Below are 19040 nucleotides of genomic sequence, written 5' to 3' on the forward strand. Positions count from 1 at the left end.
AATCGCGAATTCCTACCGCGGCCGTTATACGTACGGTCCGTCCAGTATTGCTCTGTCTGGCCAGCCTGACCAGCTGGGCTGGCTGCGGCGGGTTGCTGTACTGATTGCTGCTCGCAGCTGCTCGCAGACTGCCTCATACGTCTGGCCTGGGTTGTTGAGGCAGTGATCACTCTCCTTGACGTCTATACAGGCATTAACCACTTGGTCACGCAGTATTTTATCGGTATGGTAGTCCTTTGTAAGCGCCTGTTGCAGCGTACTTAGCTTCAAAAGCAGGATTTCCAAGCATTCATCCTTAGCCTTGCTGGGGTTGTCCTGTATGATCTTGGGTAGTGTGGTGATCTGCCACTATGTGAGATTCCGTTGGTGACGGGTTTCTGTCTCAAACTGCTGTTGTAGGCGGCTGACTATTGTATGGAAGTCCAGGTTGGTAGAATACAGGTTGTTGAAGTAGAAGGTTAGAGCCCGATCCATCAACATGGTGGAGAAGACGCCTGCGAATTGGGCTTGTGGGATGCTTACTTTTTGGCAGGTATCGCGAAAGATCAACAGCTTCGTCTCCTACACATCGCATTTGCCGCCGCCGTATTTCATCTCGTTGGTGTATGCCTTGCTTAAGTCTGTGAACTGCCTGGATGGAGGCATATAGTCTGGAACAGTGTGGTGGTGGGCGGCAGTTGGTGGAATAATTGCCAGCGCAGTTGATGGGACAGTTGGTTGTACTGTTGAACAGTAGGTTGAAGTGGAAGAAATGGTAAGTGGAAGGAGTGGAAGAGCTGCCGGCTGCTGGCTGCTGTTAACTGCCAGCTGCTGTGGAAGGGCTGCTTCTGCTGCTGCTGGCTGCTTCAGAAAGTTTAATTGGTAGCGAAAGTGAGAATGGTGCGATTGATCCCTGCTACCGACAGTAGTAGAGATAATAAGGTTGTAACAGGGAAAACTCAAAATCGAAGGAAGAGGAGAAGGCAAGGTAAACAAAGTGGGCGAAGTAGGCAACGGAGGTGTAGGAAATGAAGTTGGCGCAGTAGGCGAAGTAGGTGTAGAACGTGAAGTTGGTGTAGAAAGTGAAGTTGGTGTAGAAGGCGAAGTTGGTGTGGAAGGCGGTGAAGTAGGTGGTAGGTGGTAATAGCTCCGCCCGCACAAGTGCCGCGAATGGCTTTTTTCTGCGTGATGGACGCTCTGCCAGCTAGTTGTATATACTGTTGTACGCTGTCTCTTCTGGAGATTCGAAGGTATTCCGAGGTCTTCAACAGCCTGGTTAGAACGGACTGTTGGTCGGAACTAACTAGGTGAAGTTCGTGATAGATTTGTTAGCACAATACCGTTAATTCTGCCGGCTACCGGTCGAAACGGAGCGGGGGAGTTAGCGGCCTGTCTCTTCTATTGAACCTTGCTGATCTGCGGTATTGTGGTGGAAGCAGTGAAGCTGACCACAAGTCTAGTGGTTACTGTGAGGTTAACCACTGATCAGTGTTGGAATCACAGGTTACCCGTACGGGAGGTAATCGAACGTAAGCAGCGAAAGGTCAAAACCGGTACTGTATTCTTCAGTTGTGTATATCTGTGTGTATGCATGAGTAGGTAGGTTGGAAGCAGCAGCAGTAGTGAAGATATTGCTGCTGGCCGGCTCCCTGTATTCTGGCTGAGTAATCCAACAGAGTCAATGGAGTTTGCGAGGGTCTGCACCTTGGGATCGTGCCGCTGTTGATCTGCGCCCCTCCCCCTTCGAGAGCACGTTTGCGTTCTTGTTATTATCTCGATCCGCCCTTCCCCAAGTAGACGGCTCCTGTGGCATCCTTTGCGCCACATTCTTTTCATCATCCGCAAGTTCATTGAACCTTTCGCTCTTCCAGGTTCCTCGCAATGGCGACGGCACAATCGACGGCATGGGAGGCCGAAGACAAGGGGCCAACGTCCCTTGGAATCATCCTATCCGTCACTGTCCTCAGCACCCTCTTCGCAGCAGCAAGAATCTTTGTCAAGGGCAAGATGCTGGGGAAGATCCATCTGGACGACTACTTAATCATCGCATCCGTGGTAAGTCGTTCGCGTATGCAGCCAACGCTCAAAATCCCGCAGCGATATCAACTGGCGCAAAGTAAACGAGCTGGCGAGGCGCTAACTCCTCGTTGCAGATCTGCTGCTGGGTCAATGTTGGAACTGCCATCATCGCTGTCTCACACGGCAACGGCCGCCATTTCGATACACTTTCGATTGAGCAGAAGCAACAGGCCATATTTTGGACCATTGCCGGCTTTCCGGCAGGTGTAATGTCGTTTGGCCTACCCAAAGCTGCCGTTGTCGCGCTACTCACCCGCCTGCTGAACCCGAGCCGATGGCACAAGAATTTTCTCTGGGGCATGGCCATCTTTTTCTTGATCGACCTGACCGTCAACATGATCTGCCTCTTCACACACTGCCAGCCTACAAATTCGCAATGGGATTTCTCCGTTAAAGGGACATGTTGGGACAAATGGGTTCTGGTATCAATGGCCATCTCTACAGGATGTAAGCCATAACACCTGAAGACGACGGAATGAACAAATTACTAATTACCATACAACTAGCGCTTGGTGCTTTTATTGACGCATATCTCGCCATATACCCTGCAGTCGTGCTGGTCAGATTGCAGCTGAGCATAAAGAAGAAGGTGGCTCCGAGTGTTGCTTTGGGAATTGGATCGATGTGAGAGACCTACCATTATGCCTCCGTCGACGGCAAACTATTCTAACTATGCACAGTTCATCAATCGTGGCTATCTACAAATGTACCCGGGTCCCGAGTCTCGCAAGCCAAGACTTTTCATGTACGTTTTTGGAGCTTTTTGCGGGTGACGATTCTTAGCTGACACTTGCCTTACTAGATGACACGTCCGATTTAGTTATTTGGACCATGTAAGTAGCCTCGCAAAGAACCATCGCTTATCCGGGACTAACCTTCTTGCCTTCAACAGCGTAGAAGGCGGAACGTTGATTATAGCCGCGTGCATTCCTGTCCTCCAGCCCCTTGGCGAGCTCTTGTTTGGTAAACGCATGCTCAGTTCCGGCCCCGGTCGAACATACGAGAACTACGGGTCTGGGCCGAGCGGCAAGATGAGGTCCGAGAACATCGAGCTTTCAAGTTCGGTCGAAGCCAGGAAAAGAACGCAGAGGCGGGCCTACGATATCAGCCTCGATGGCAGTGACACACCAATAACGACGGTGATAGCGAAGGGAAGCCAGGAAAGCATACTCGGGCAACACAACCACGACGGGAAGATTCTAAGGACAGATATCTTCAGCGTCAGCGTCGAACAGAATAACAAATAAGGACGGCCGGCTATACCAGAAGAGTGAAATTACGGAGTTTAAAAAGGAGTCATTGGTGGTTGGGCTTTCTGGGATAAAAATGGTGTACATTTCCGCTCTTCCAACCGCGAACCTTGAGCTTACAAAAATCCGTTTTTTACTCTTGTGGGCCAAGAACTCGTGGCCCAGAACCCCGAAATGGAATGGCAGGCTCAAGCCTTCCGGTGTAATGTATTATACTGCTACCAAGGCTAGGTTGCCGCAAAGATCATCGCTGTTGCCAAGAGTTCCGATGGGCGCTTGGGATAAGTTAAGCTTTGTCATTAATGTCACATGATGAGACGGTCCTGCTTTAGCGTGTCGACACTGGCATTGTATTTACGGTTTCAAGGGCAATGGTAAATTGGTTAAATCAGTTGGCTTCTTGTATCACTCAGACTTTATAGGAACATGTTCAGCTTAGTGGATTATACGCTAGGAAACCGATGCCGACGAAATTAGAGAATTTAGTCCATTAAGGAAAAGAAGTTCAAGCTGAAGTTGTGCTAGGTTCCTCGGCCAGAACTGGCTTCCTTGCCACCACGGTAAAACTAAAGAATTTAGTCAGCAAAAGCGCTGAACGGTAGTTGAAGGAATTGGAGAGATAATCTGGATTGCCTACATCGATGTATACGAGTGGATGCTGATGTTCCTCATATCCTTACGCACGGTGGCACAGAAAACGAGCACCTCCTCTTGCGTCCATTGGTGAGCGCGGGTCAACGGTGCCAAAGCCATCGCCTCGGAAGCGTCTGCGAAGTTGTAGTAGTTCCATTGGCCTATTTTCTTGTGAAGAGGGTCCTTAGGCCACGGGTTGCTTGGCCACTTGTGGGTCGTGAGGGTCACATCTTCAAACCCTACCTCAATCATGATGTCCCTCAGCCAAGGGATATCGGCAAAAGACCGCCCGAACATCTCGCATGCTTCCCGGACCAGTGAACTAAATCTCGCTAGGGGTGCATCAGGTAACAATGTGCCGTCGTCAGACAGCATACGGAAGTCTCCCTCTTGAATTTCGAAGTAGCCGCCCGGTTTGAGGTGCCTAAATTGGTTTGTTGTGTTAAGCTTTCACTCATCGCTCTAAGTTAAAGGCAGTTACAACATATCCGTAGTCACAGTACGCAGATTTGGAATACTGGTAGTCCCTATTGATATTGAGAGTATAAGACTTACTTGAATGCTCTGGTTATGAATCTTTTCCAATCGGTGAGAGACCCGTTGAGAAATCGAGCGTGTATGTAATCGAAAGGTTGCGAGTAGAGCCATTTTTCCTCGACGTCATCGATTTCAAACCTGACATTAGGCGGCACTCTTGCAGCGTATTGTCAGCATTGCGGGAGGTTCCAAAACTCTAGGCTTGATTCAAAAGGAGGGCATACTCTTGTGGCTGGGTCGGTGACAGATCGACGCCCAGCACCTAAATAAACAAGTGATCGCGGTTAGTCATCTTCGCAATATGTTTTTGGATCGTGTCTCCTTCTGGTCTAACCAACCTCAGATTCAGGGTGCTGGTCGGCAAAATCGATTGCCCACAGGCCGGTGCCGGTACCCAGGTCGAGTACGCGACCGACTTTGGCGTCTGCATCGCAGGACGGAGCGGCTCCTAGTCTGTCATTGAATGTGAGATAACAAATCTCGTGCTGCATATCTAATCTCGCAGGTTAGCAATGTTAAGAAAAGTGGAAAAAACAAGGGTTCTAAAGAGCTATCGCACCGAGCCTGTCGCTTTCCTTCTCGTCGTTGGGGACAAAGTATTCTATGATCTTTTGTTAGGGTATTTCTATAGTGAACGGCCATTAGATGGGAGACGGGTAGCTTACTGCCGTCCTTGTAGGAATGGTACGACCTGCCATTCTCGATCCGGTACTCGAGAATCGAGCTTCTTAGACTGGTGGAATCAGTAAGGAGGCTCTGTAAAGACGTCAATAATCTAATGAACTTGGTGTGGGAAAATTCGCGTTAGGTAGAAATGATTGAACTCTGACTCACTTCGAGGTCCGCCTCGGTATCGGTGCCGATCTGTAATTGGAATTAGAAACACCGCCTACGGGCTTGGGATACCTCAATTCCTTTTCTCACCTCATCGTCAGCAACTAGCTGAGCACCATGATCTACGTTGTTCGCCATGACTGCAGATGCTGTATATTCTGGATATGGTCTTGGCGTCTGGAAAGAGAAGTAGAGAACTCGAGACCCGACAGGGAACGTCCATGGGGAGGTCCGTAGTTTTATGTTGACAGACAGTCGACCATAACCCCTCTTCTTGGTATTTTTGAAGAACCAACGTGCAAACATGCATAATGCAGAATGCAGGTTGACGGCGGATTTGCCTCTTTTCGGGCATGTGTGGGTCCGGCGAGGTTGTGCACCAACTCATCTGTTGGAGCAACAGAGAATGTTCTCCAAATAACTCAGATAGACCTGATGTACCTAAGAAGGAGAATGCTGTGTAATGCTTCAGCGTGTCTACAAACCCAGAACTAATGCCCAAGTAGACTAGAAGTAAAGTAGTAGTAGAGTAAGGGGCTGAACTCCAGTAGCTATGGCCATCGGCAGCATAACAAGTGTGGGTTTGGTTTATAGTTCCTGGTTGATCTTTGTTGGCATAATCCGCTGGGTCTGCACCAGATCTACAAAAATTCTGTATTGATCCCTTGGTGGGCAGTCAATCGTAGCTCGAGCATGCCTTTTGGCGAGTAGTGTGGGGAACAGTAGTATGTGATCAGTTTCACTTAAGCGATGGTATCTCTGGCGAATAACTCGCAATAAGGGCAGCATCACTATGCATGTTGACAGGGTACTCCGCATTGCAATACGGCCCTGTTATGATACGGTAGTAGTCCGGTCAATGAGCACTCCAACTCAAACACTTGTATCCGTACATGTCCGGGCCCTGATGCGGATGTCAGTATCGACCCATTATAGCACCTTCCTGATCCAATCATCTCACTCAACCGCGCGGAACAATCCTGCACCCGTCCTGCGCCGACAGCCGATCGGTTGTTCAAGGTGATCTTCGGCCCAACACCCGCAGTCCCACACCGGGCTGCCGAGGCCGATGAATAGAAAGCTGAGCACACTGTTACCCGATTGACACGATGACTGGGACTCATACACCACGGAGGGCAAGCTTCAACCAGAAGATGTCACATGTCTCTTGCAGTGATCAAGTCAATGAGCATCGGGAGTACCACCTTTTTTGTAGATATTAAATATTCCACTACGCACAATACGCGGAGAAACATTGTAAAAAAAGCTTCGAGGAAGTCATAGTGTACGTACTAATTGTAAGAAATCTATAAATGTGCCGGCTTCAACTCTAATTCAAACAAAGCTCTCCAAAGTCAGGATTCATTCATCAAGCGATGTACGGTTTAATCTGCTCCTCTGCCCATTCCCAATACTTCTTACCAAGCTCCTTTTCCAGGAGATCCGCCCGGCCAGATGCAAGGCGACCAAAGGGAATAACTGCAAGATCTGTTAGAATCAATTGACAACTTTGTTTTCGAGGATTTATGCAGCACTTACTCCACCCTCCGTTGTTCGCCCCGGTGACGACGGGACTAAGACCAGCGAACAGCTCAGTGTACGCACCGTTCATTGGGTCACGAGAGAGTATTTTCTAACAAACGATGAAGCGTGTTAGGAACAGAAAAAACTTGTGGAGGTTATGTAATATGATCTGGCGTGGCTTACCGCAATGACTTTCAGATACCATGGCATTGTGCGCTGCAAGTCCGTCAGGTAAACTCCGGGGTCGACGCTCTGGATTTCATTGTAAGCACAGCTTAGTTCACCACTGGGAGTGAAGATCGCCTACCATGCTGATGATTCCTTCGCCTGCTGTCCGTCTCGCGAACTCAGCTGCGATCACAACATTGCCCGCTTTACTCCTCGAGTATTTTGTCCACGCGCCCTCGTCCTTTGCGTAATTTATGTTGCTAAAGTCGACCGCGGGCTTAGGAGCCCCGGCAGCCGTACCAGAAGACAGCCAGACTACTCGAACTGAATCCTTCGGTGCATCCTTGGCCGCGGCCGATAGTGCCGGGCGGAGAACGTGGGTGAAGAGGAATGGCCCCAGCACATTGACGCCGAGCTGAAGTTCGTAACCCTGAGCTGTCTTGGACCCTTGGGGTGGGGTCATGACGCCAGCGTTGTTCCACAGTACGTCAAGGCGGCTCTCCTTGTCGAGAAAGTTTTGCGCGGATTGCTTGATGGTCGTGAGGTCGCTGAGATCCAAGTGCAAGTATTCGCAATGACCTCTCGATTCCGGGTACAACTCCTTGAGCTCGCTAACCACAGCCATGGTCTTCGTCTCAGACCGTGCTGCCAGGTACACTTTGGCGTTCTTCGAGTACAGGATCTTTGCGAGTTCCTTGCCCAACCCACCAGAACTGCCGGTGACTATAAAAACCTAAGATAAATGAGTTATGTGCTGCTCCCAGATTGCGGAAACACGCTTGCTACCTTGTTGCTCTGATCGGGCAAGTTTGTCTCTGTAAGGCTAGCTTTCGGGGGGAAAGCACTTTTCAATATGTCGCTCATTTTGCTGTATTTCTGTTACTGGTGAATCTACTGCTGGTGAATTGTTGTCGTGCATAAAACAAATCCCACTCATTGAGACCACCGTCTCGGGTCTTTTATAAAACCATCAATTTACGACTGACGACGCTCGAGGTAATTTTTCTTTTGAATTTAGGCCGTCGAAGCCGCGCAGCTGTGGCACGGGTCGACGTAAGCGTTTCCCGCAAAGAGGCTTGGATGACTAGGCAGGTCAAATCGTGGCGTCCAACGGGACTAAGAGCCAAGACATGCATGAATGATGTTGTCTTCCGGATCCGGCAGATGGTGTTCACATTTGGTAGTCAGCAGGAGCATTGCCCAGAATTTACGGCTTTACGGGGTGAAATATTTAGCATACCTCCGAATCTCACTCCCCGGAATTCCGAAGCGGATTGCGGGGACGGGGAACATCGAACCGCCGACACCAAAAAATGTGCAACTTGGGCTGGACCAGACCACGACTGTGAGACTTTGTACGACCGGAATTCGGTATTGGCCATTGTCTCATAAATGATATCTGCAGATGCATGGCATTCATGATGTAGGCTGTGCCAGAAATAGCTGGTAATCGCACGCGATAGACAGCGAGTGTAATGAATTCGTGCAACAAAAGAATGTGATAGTTTATGGGGCGTAGCCTAGAGATCCAATGTCCGTCGCATGATCCCAATAATCCTGAAATTCATCTAGTCCATAACATGGCATCTTAAATTGCTCCCCACTGAGCAGTTCTGTGATTGGCTGTGCTATGGCAGATTGCTGATGATCGAATGTCTGCGTTAATCCACAATCAAGACTGCGTTCCTTCAAATGCATCTGATTTTGAGCGAAAGGGGCTTCAGAGAGTAAATCAGCATTAAAGTCAAAGTTAACGTCTGAGTCTGGATTGGCGTGGTCGTCAAAGATACCCAAGGGGTCAGGAATCTGGAGTGTCGGACTGCTAGTCGTCACGATGGACGATGGCGTGTCCGTTGCCGAGAAGGTAGACCCGACTGTCTGAGAATTTGATACATCGACACTGAATTGATATTTCAGTCCGCGCTCTTGTTTTTCGAGTTGTTGAAATTCCCTGAAGAGTATGACCTGGAGTTTTTGTGCAATTTTGATCACCATCCGCTTCGTCCGCAACTCGAGAACGCCGAATTCATGATCCATTTCCTGTTCGAGTTGTTGCCGGACCAAGGGCGGAGGTTCGCGACGGAGGTAGTCTTCGTAGCCACAAAAGTTCGTTTCGGCATCTTCACTATTGAAGTCTATGTTTGTCGGTGACTCTGATTCCACAGACTAAGCAGGGATCCGAACTTACATGGTGACGGAATTTCCCTTTCTCTCACGTCAGGGAAGAGGATACCGTACACTCGAGTCCACTTCTCTGCTTCTGTAAGGTCCTTTTCGGACGTCTTCTTGCGCGAGCGAAGCCTCATCTCCTGATCTTGAGTGATGACACCCAGAGCCTCCAGCTCACGGACTTCGCAGGCATATGTAGAGCGGGCGTGTGCTTGAAGATCTGCCTGGGTCTCGAATGGCCGAGAGCATCGCGGGCAGGAAAACTTGGGAAACGAATGCTTGCGGTAGAGGTGTTCTCTGGGAGATTGTCAGCAGTTGATTACCTGATCAGATCTGAAAGGAAGGCGGCATACTTGATGCGGTGGACATGATTCCAACCTGGCCCGCAACACGGACGTTGATTTTTGTACTTCCGAGGGTTATGCTTGAAGAATGGACAAGCGAGCTTTGAGCCATTACCTCCGTCTTCATGAAGTTTGAACAGCTTTGCCCGTGGTGGACAGCTCCCATCCTTATCATCGTCATCGTCAACTTGCTCTTTGTTTCCATTGATTGATTTGCCATGCTGCCCTGGCCTCTTTGCATGCAATGGTGTCAAGAGACCTCGGGCATGTGCACTCTGGTATCTGCGAGCATTTCGTTTCTTTGGGAGTAGAGCCGCTGCTGCAACGGCTACATGGGAAGATGAGGCTTCTGCCAATGGTAACTCTAGTTGTATGTTGGTTGGTGGAGGTGGAGAAAGAGAGGGCGGCACAGCCGATAATGCCTTGCGGCTTGGACACTGGCTCCTGGAAAGTTGGTGTCCTGTCGTTTCGCTCCTTTCCTGCTCAGGCACGAGACTTCGAGATCTTGATGCTAATAATGAAGGCGACGGCGGCGGCGATGATGTCGGAAAGGATTTGAGAGCAAGACAGAGCTGACGAGATGGCCCCATGGGGACGTCTAAGGTAGACTGGATGCTTCTTGTCCTCGCTTGTTGCGAAGTCCCATGCTCAGGTACTGGAGTAAAAGTAGACTTAGACTCATCACGGCTGGTTGAACTCCAAGAAGAAGCGACTAGCAGCGGTGTCTCTGGCTCTTGCGATTCATCTTCTTTCTTGACTTTCAGCTTCGTATCCAGCCAGTCCATGAATGATAACATGACCGTATCAACCATGTGAACTTGGATTCTATTGAAAGGATGTTCGAGTTTCTGGGTGGTTTCATCTTGCAAACCAGATGATATTCTGTCGACTCCTTTCTTTCTCATTGGTTCGGGGATGGTTGAGCGCAATGGTTTCCTTAGACTTGGCGAAGAGATTTTGCCAAGTCCTTCCTCCTTGATTTCTAAAGACATCTTCGGCCCAAAATCTTGTCCATATCTTTCCGATGCAAGATCTGTTATGGCCGGAGGTTTGGGGCGACGGTAGTTTTCTTTTGCCTCTTGCTTAGATGGAGAGGTTGTCGCAACCGCAGTGATGGCAGCCTCTTTCCCATCACTTCGTAACCCACGTTTATATTTTGCCTTTTTCTTCCCTTTGCTTGAGTGTTGTACCGATGAGAGTGTTTCATGTACACCTGGATTGAGGCCCAGCAATGGAAGCTGTATACCATGATTGGTATTATTCTGGACCGGAACAGAAGAGGTTGAATTCTTCTTGTGAAGCGTATCATTTCTATTGTCGTCTTGCAGCCCTGGGAAGGCTGTAGCACGAAAGTGTGAGAGACCATCTCGTGTCCCAGGCTGGTTCTTCGGCGGCGGCCCAGTCTGTGTCATCCCGAGGTTGATATCTTTTTTATTGGCTTCGTCAGTGCCCGCATGGTCATCGGCTGTCATTGTATGTGAAAAGTTGTTGCGACGCCGGCTATGTTCGTGGGACAACTCCGCATCGCCGGTGACGGACATCTTCCCCTCTTCTGCTGGCGGCGGGCTCATATTATCTGCCAGCGGGGTCTGTATGGGACCGATTGACAGACAAGAAAAGGACATGGCAACGGTTTGCAAAGGAATTGAGATACTGAATTGGAAGTATTGCAGAACGGTGTCGTCGAGACGGGTGCGAGCGAGATGAACCGAGTTTTCAGTTGGGAGATGGGAGGAGGAGAAAAATGTTATTTTGTTCGCGCGGAACTGGCGATTTTTGGGCATCGATAGTTTTCCGCCGTTGCGCAAAACTCGGGGTCGCACTGCGGTTGGTTGGGCTCCTCTTGACCGAGGGCTGCTCTCCATTCGTGCATTCCCACCGTTGTCTCCCACCTTACAAAAGGCCGGAAAAATAGCCAGAAGATCTGAGGTGTTGTCTTCCTGGAAATACGCGCCTGCGGAAAATGGAAAATGACGAAAACAAAAACACTTCGGATGGTTAGAGCCAATCTCAAGAGGTACTTAAAGACGCTGCTAAGCTTGCATTGCTGCTGCGATACCATGTGCACAAGCAAGCGCCCATTTTACCCTCGACCATCTCTGGACAAAATTGGACGAGCCATTGTTTCGCCCAGTTGATACCATGTCAAGTGTTCGCAGTAATGCCTCTTCATCTTCAAGCGGGGCTGGTAACAGGTATCGTGGATCATCGCTCAGGCTGGTGTGATGGCACGCGGCTAACGGTGACAAGTGACCGTGCCTCAGCCCAAGACGAACAGTCGTCAAGAATCACGATGTTTCTTAGCGACAACAGCCTGCGGATGCCACAGATTTCATATCGATGTGCGCCAGGCATCCAGACAACGGAGCCATCCACGCATATCTCACAATATCTGGAGAGCTGGGATAACCGGTGGAGGGCTGTACCAGCAGAAAGACCAAATTGAGACACTTAGCGATAATATTTTAGGGTATCACCTAAGGTGGGCTGCGAACCTACGAGGAATAAAAAACAGATATCGAGAGTGCGTTCCACTTCCATGACAGAAGTGGACATATAGAGCGCAACTTGTTTATAGGGTTCTTTTTGAATGGTGTACAGCAGGAGTGACCGAGGCGTTTTTGTATGGGATTCAAGGCCAAAACCTTCTGTCGAGTACCCCAAAACTCACGAAGACAATCGGAAGTTCTGTTACTGGGTTTTAGTAGTGCTGCAAGCGGCAAAGCTACAAACAGCGTGGGGTTTCATCTCACTTCATCCTTAAAGAAACAACTTGCTGTCTGTGGGTTTGTGAATCCATTAGGCGGTGGCTGATAACGGAGCAGTAACCATGTTAGGAGCTGCAACTTCTGGTTGTCGGCGATCTTGTCAATATATGCAGGGTTTAATCTTAAACTTCAAGTGGATGCGTCATGAAGAATCTTTAGAGAAATGCCCGATAATGAAGTGTGTTCACTTTGCGGTCAACATCACACTTTCTTTGATACTGGGAACATGATGGATTGAACGAAGAAAAATAAATATGAAGTACGTAAGTGTTTGTTTCTACTTGGCAAACGTGAAATTTACAAATCACAGCTTCTTTGGTCTTTTAAAAGCTACAGCTATATATGTCAAACAGCCTGCCAGCATGGCGAACCCTCCAAATAGCTGTGCGTAGAGATAGTTACCACCATGAAGCGCAATCAGCTGCCCCCCAATTGGCGGCCCAGTGAAACAAGAGACACTGACAACTGCCAAGACCATGCCAACTTTGGTGCCAACTCTTGTTGGATCGGTACTGAGGTCACCGACAGCTGCAGGAAACAGACTCTGCGTAGCGTTTGCAGCAATGCCGTAGACGACTGCCCATCCAAAAAGACCACCGGTAGAAGACACGCCTATCCACCCGAGAATCAAGATACCGCTCATTCCAACCACAGGAATGAGTGTATTCAAAATTCCAAAGTATTTGTCCGCAAGAAGAGCAGGTATGACTCGCCCAAATAAACCGACCCCATTCATGACGATGATAGACAGCAGAGACTGTGTCGACGAAAATTCCAACACTGAACGACCAAAAATGCCAATCTGTCCGTGTAAGCTTCTTTAAAAGACACATTAGCAAGGGATACCTACATAAAAGTACGCAAAGTAAACTCCCCAGAGCGCAAAAAATGAGCCTACAGCGAATAGCGTATAAGGCAGCTCAGTGAATGCGCGCAGGTCAAAGAGGGACCGGGGTTTCCGTGTTGGAACACGAGTCCGAGTAAAGCAGAGAATCATTGCAGCGTTGAATGTTACAACGCAACCCATAATAATGACTGTCCATCTGAATCCAAGCCGTGGCATAGCAAAATAGGCTATGATGGGAAAGACCATGCCACCAGTTGAAGCACCGCAGGTCACCAGTGACACAGCAAAAGCCCGGTTCTTCTTGAAATAGGTTGGGAGGATAGAAACAATCGGTGCGTAGAGGAACCCATGCCCAAGTCCACTGCAAAGGCCCTGGGCGAGAAATAACTGCCAGTAGCTCGTGGAAAAGGCAGTCGTGAATACACCGGCAACCTGGAATGCGCAGCCAATACTCAGAGATAGACGGAAATAACCAGTGTCGACAAAGCGTCCCGAGAAGAAACCAATGAAATTGAGCAAGAACATTTGCATGGAACCTATCCACGAAATATCTGAAGCTGATCGGTGAAGCTGCTCGACGTAGTATTGTTGGAAGAAGCCAAAACTGCAACACTTTAGAGTCTAGTTTCAACATGTGCAATGCAGAGGGGTACTTACGAAGTGATGTATCCCCAGCAGTTGAAGATTACCAAGTGTCCCATGGCAACCTGGGTCCATGCAACAAGACCGCCATCTGGAATATCGCCATAACTTTGCTGTTGTACACGACGATCAGTCGCTGCAACTGACAAAGTCTCTTCGATGCCATTCTCCCTGCCCATTGTGCCTTGTCTAGGCCTGCAACCAATGGGTAGCGAACAATGCTACAACCAGCTCTGGTTAGCTAATTCTTCATCTGCCAGGGACGTTCCAATTCAGTCAAAGTACATCAAGTAAAGCGACGACCTACTATGAGAACGGTGACCAAAAGAAAATGCTAGCGACGGCAAAGATAACTGCGGTAAATCCGAGTAAATTGTCTTCTTCTTCACCCGGTTCTTGCTTCAGTTATTGGCCACTGAGTTAGTTTCGCTGTTCCAAGGTGCAAAAGGTACTCTAAAGCCATTGACTCGCGGAAAATCCTTGGTATCTCCGATGTCGTAGGCAATGCAGCGCTGGGGGTTGGAAAGCGCCTCAAATCTTTGAACAAACAAACATTGCCTCCTGGCCAAGACCAATTCAATACACGTAAGTCTTTTGGGAATTTCGTGCTTCCGACGTGTCTTTGTAGCAGGTCCACCTGTTACAGGGGACGTAAATGATGAACAATTTGAAAAAACATGACCGAAGCCATTACAGGTAACTTTATTCAAACCCTGGTAAACACCTCATTTCTATTATGGGTCTTCGTGTGTAAAGGCTGACTCGAAAGTCGTATTGTGCGAAGACATGCACCATACAGTCACTAGTATCAAACAGTGGATGGAGAGACTCTTCCCCGATAAGGACAGACCCATTAATTATAGAACAAAAAATGACCGGAATGGCGTCAACCCGGCGGCTAAACTACTTACGAGTGATGCCACGACTGCGGTCTGCTTGGCAACAATGTCCTGTAACCCAGCTCCACCAGCCAAAGAGGAAGTCCAGGGATATCACGAGCCAATAAGCTGACTGAGCCTGAAGGAATAAAAGTGCGTGTACAAAACATTTATTTCACGACATTTGACAGTGAAACGAAAACACCCGAGGTTGGGTTTGTAATTTTGACGACTAATATGGTTTCTCGCTGTCTGATTCTCAGCTGCTGGCTTACGGCCATCAGCAATGCGGCGTCAGCCTCATCGCAATTCACCGGTGCCACGACAATACTGAGTGGCATTCCATACTGGATTCCCCCAGAAGCTATTGCAAACATCCACCAGGACATAGTTGACGAGACCTTGCGGTACCATAATGCATCCTCTGGTGGTTATGTGCCCGTCAGTGTGATCCACACAGCATCTCATAACTTGACGGAGAACAAGCTCGGCCTAGAATTTTCACGATACCTGAAACATGATGATGTCTGGACTGCAGATTTCTCGCAATGTACGTATGACGCCAAAGACCTGACATCGGGGTATGGTGAATTAACAGCCATAAGTGGTTTTCTTGCAAGAACTGGTCGATAACGCCGACAGCCCTTATATCACAACCAGGTTGGGCGGCAATTTTACCATTTTGACCGAGAAAATCGGCAGTAGGACTGAAAAGATACCCGAAGGTCCATACTTCCTTTCGTTTCAGGGAAGCATTCATCGCGCATTCCGTCTCTACTCCGATCACCAAGAGGCATTTTCCGAGTCCACATACGCCAAGACCAATGGAAAACACAATGTCCTCCCCGCCCGCATACCGGGAGGAAGCCTTACTGTTGCGGTTCCGTCGAGGCTTTATTATAAGTCTACACCTGAACAGCCATTATCTGGTGTACGTCTTGGTGTTAAAGACATATATGACATATCTGGAGTTAAGACGGGTAATGGTAACCGTGCGTGGTATAATCTGTATCCGCCTGCCAATACCACGGCATCGGCAGTCCAGAGGCTCGTCGACGCAGGAGCTGTCATCATCGGAAAGGTGAAGACAGCTCAGTTCGCAAATGGGGAGTTCGCAAGCTCAGATTGGATCGATTACCACTCGCCTTTCAACCCCCGAGGGGATGGTTACCAAGACCCAAACTTTTCTTCGGCCGGAGCGGGTGCCGCAGTCGCATCATACGAGTGGTTGGACATTGCGCTAGGTTCGGACACAGGTGGGAGCATCCGGGGCCCCGCTCGTGTCCAGGGTTTATACGGCCTGCGGCCGTCCCATGGCGCGGCGCCCCTGGACCACACCTTACCACTGGCCCCGGAGTTCGACACTGCGGGCCTCATTGCAAGGGACCCAGCCCTCCTACAAGCCGCTTCTGCAGCGCTGTATGCAGCCCCGGCATATTCTTCGGACGAGTTTCCTCGAAGCCTGCTTCTTGAGCCATTTCCGGCTGGACTGAGTCAGGAAACTACCGCGGCGCTCAACGACTTCTTGAACGGTCTGAGAGATTTTCTGGGGGCCCAAGAAATTACGCCTTTCAATATAACGTCGGCATGGGGAAGCTCTCGGCCGTCCGCGGCTCCCGAAATGCTTGTCGACTTGTTAAACACGACATATGCAACACTAATCAGCCAACGCCAGACCAGACTTGTTCGGGATCTCTTCTACGCCGATTATGGCCGCTTACATAAGGGAAGGTTGCCGTTTGTGAACCCAGTCCCATTAAAGCGGTGGGGCTATGGGGACAGCTTATCTGAAGCTGCATCTACCGAAGCCTTGAGAAACAAGACAATTTTCAAGGATTGGTTCCAAGGCAATATTTTGAAGGCAGACAGCAAGGCCTGTTCGTCTTCAATAATCGCCTATGTGAGCCCGCCGTCAAACCAATACAGAAATGTTTACCGGAACCCGCCCACCATACCATTCGGCTTCTCCAGTGCCTACTGGAGCGTCTTCGCAGAGGTTCCGGACCTTGTCATACCAAGTAAGTGCTCATTCATAGGAATTGAAATTAAATGTGGTTCTAACCATCCACCCATCAAGTTGGACAAACACCATACAATTCTACAGTCACAGGACACGAGGAGCAGCTACCTGTAACTGTAAACCTGGTGGCTGCGGCGGGATGTGATCATATGCTCCTGGGCATTGTGACTGAACTCTTTCAAGCAGGTTTCTTGAAGGCTTCAGCTGTTGGAGCAAGCTTGGTCGATGGAGGAGAAATCTTGCGGAGGCTGATCTGACGAATTGTAGCTCCATAAGACGCAATGACACATTAGCAGGGGAGTATGATGTTCGAATACCTATAACAGGAAGGTACCGGCGCAAAGTACCGGGAGAATCACTCACGCCCCACTGAGCTTAAAAACGAAGGGATCTACCCATACTAGGTTACATCGACCAATGCAAGAGAATATTTTGCTTGACGGCCTCTTAGACTTTCTGTATTTGTTCGGTTTCGGTAATATTGAGTCATGGACAATCCGTATATACCATATGTACAAGTCAGGCACAAATATATCAGTGATGCCCAAGCTAGCCTCTAAGCTTGTATTCCCGCGCATCCACATCGTGAGAATGAAAGAGAAAATGCATAAAATCCGTCAAGAACAAGGATGTTTTCGAGACACATTATTGGACATTATGAATCAAGTAGGTAGGGGCTTACATACATTTAAATGATCGATTGAATGCATTTGAGCCTGCTGATAACGTACATCTCTGTTGCATCTTTGATCATCTATTTCCCGCAATTGCAATGCCGGTGCTCTCCGAATCAGAAATTGAAAAAATTCTCGGCGTTTTACGCCAATTTTCTCAGTACGAGGAATCATCCCCAACTGGTGAATCGCCTGCATACGAGGATGTCGTTGTCTCGAGGATCAGAGATTTCGATGCATCTGACGAACCGATCTCTCTACTTCTCCCCGCGTTTCCTTGGAAGAACCCCAATACCGAAAAGACTCTCAGCGGGTACCCTGACCTTGGAGAAGAACTGGGCCTGGCTAGGCTTAACCATCTCTGCGAGGCACTGGGAAAGATTTATCCGCATGGGGCACAGCTAACCCTTGTCGCCGATGGTCCCGTCTACAATGGTAAGTTTCGCCGACCATAGAATGACTCGCTGCTGTTAAAGGCAATGCTGATACGGCAAGCTAGACCTTCTTGGTATCCCCGATGTAGACTATTTTGATTACGGAGTTCAGCTGCGAGAGCTGGCTAAAGAGAAGGATTTCTCACATATCATATTCACCCGTTTGATTGACGTGCTTGGCCTTGGCGATGGTGCTGTATTGTCAAAGGATGACCATTTGGCCATTGCCGAGACCTGTCGACGAGAGATGGAAAGAAGATTCCTTGCTTCGGACTTCAGCCTCGAAAGCGAAGTCAAGGCGCATCCGGATACGACGTTGACATTCCAGAAGTACATCAGGTCTGCTAGTGAGGACCTTATCTGGGGTCCCAATGTTGATCCTGGCATCAAGTCGGATGTGGAGAAGTATGCAGCGGAGGCAGAGCGGATCGCAGTGCGGATGACGCAAAGGCTACTCGTAAGTGTCCAATCTCCACTTTATTGGCTCATCACTGACCACGACCGCTTCCCTGAATAGGCCTATGAAAAAGCCTTGGAGGCTAAGTTTCCCAAAGTAATCAGGCTCTCCATCCATAGATCAACAGGAAAAAACAAGATATCTGTGCCATTGATACCACAGCCCGGTGGATTCGGGCTTACTCCGTGGCACTCGACCCTAGTAGTTACGGCACAAGGGGAGTACCGCACCAGTCCGTCTAAGGATCTTCGTGATTTGACCAAATACGAGGTTATTTCAAAAGATGGGAAACCTTATTTCGTGCGGGAGAAGCACTCTGATTTTGAATGGCCGGAGTATGTCGAGATCTCGCATGGTTACGGCGGACAGATCTTGGTGAAAAATACGTCAACGTCGGAAAGCGAGCAATATCTGGACAAAAGTTTGAAGCTGAAACTTGCTAATCTGATATCGAAATCTACCAAATTGGAGATACACGGGTTCAAGGTTTGATAGTCACGATAGGTTTTAGTCAAGGTCACGAATAAAACAGTGGAGTTTTCTCGAACCGCGCGGTTCCCAGTCGCGTGAAGCTGCACGTGCTTATCCCACCGGCGGCAACAAGACACCATTCTTTTTGCCAAGCTGAGGAGAATTCTGATCAACTTTACTCCCAAGATTATTTTAGACCAATAGAACATTTCAAGTGCAGATCCATTGGGGGGCAGACCGGGGGAAAACAAAATGGCGCCTTGCGGAAGATGAGATACGAGCTCCCTTCGGGATCCTCGCCAAAGGAGCTGGAAGCTATCAGGGTACAAACG

At 49.0% G+C, this 19040-nt stretch overlaps 4 protein-coding genes across 4 annotated transcripts; 2 read left to right on the forward strand and 2 right to left on the reverse strand.

The window, feature by feature from the left end:
* Window positions 1-1860: 1860 nt before the first annotated feature.
* Window positions 1861-3305, forward strand: EsH8_V_000993 (uncharacterized protein; the record flags this gene model as incomplete). Its single annotated transcript, XM_083273509.1, has 5 exons — window positions 1861-2034; window positions 2133-2505; window positions 2565-2647; window positions 2842-2891; window positions 2951-3305. 5 exons carry the CDS (start codon window positions 1861-1863, stop codon window positions 3303-3305), a joined length of 1035 nt encoding a protein of 344 aa, XP_083126224.1.
* A 524-nt stretch (window positions 3306-3829) lies between these two features.
* EsH8_V_000994 (class I SAM-dependent methyltransferase) lies at window positions 3830-5450 on the reverse strand (the record flags this gene model as incomplete). The annotated part of the gene is made up of 8 exons (XM_083273510.1): window positions 3830-3874; window positions 3993-4365; window positions 4703-4740; window positions 4817-4971; window positions 5038-5079; window positions 5144-5234; window positions 5313-5342; window positions 5403-5450. The coding sequence occupies 8 exons, from the start codon at window positions 5448-5450 to the stop codon at window positions 3830-3832; spliced, it is 822 nt and encodes a 273-aa protein (XP_083126225.1).
* A 1231-nt stretch (window positions 5451-6681) lies between these two features.
* EsH8_V_000995 (uncharacterized protein) lies at window positions 6682-9542 on the reverse strand (the record flags this gene model as incomplete). Its single annotated transcript, XM_083273511.1, has 7 exons — window positions 6682-6791; window positions 6852-6945; window positions 7020-7088; window positions 7144-7737; window positions 8997-9139; window positions 9193-9468; window positions 9527-9542. 7 exons carry the CDS (start codon window positions 9540-9542, stop codon window positions 6682-6684), a joined length of 1302 nt encoding a protein of 433 aa, XP_083126226.1.
* Window positions 9543-17444: 7902 nt separating this feature from the next.
* On the forward strand, window positions 17445-18297 carry EsH8_V_000996 (uncharacterized protein; the record flags this gene model as incomplete). Its single annotated transcript, XM_083273512.1, has 2 exons — window positions 17445-17781; window positions 17846-18297. The coding sequence occupies 2 exons, from the start codon at window positions 17445-17447 to the stop codon at window positions 18295-18297; spliced, it is 789 nt and encodes a 262-aa protein (XP_083126227.1).
* Between the last annotated feature and the right edge of the window lie 743 nt (window positions 18298-19040).

This window comes from Colletotrichum jinshuiense, chromosome 5, assembly GCF_051148585.1.
Source record: "Colletotrichum jinshuiense chromosome 5, complete sequence".
NCBI classification, from domain to species: domain Eukaryota; kingdom Fungi; phylum Ascomycota; class Sordariomycetes; order Glomerellales; family Glomerellaceae; genus Colletotrichum; species Colletotrichum jinshuiense.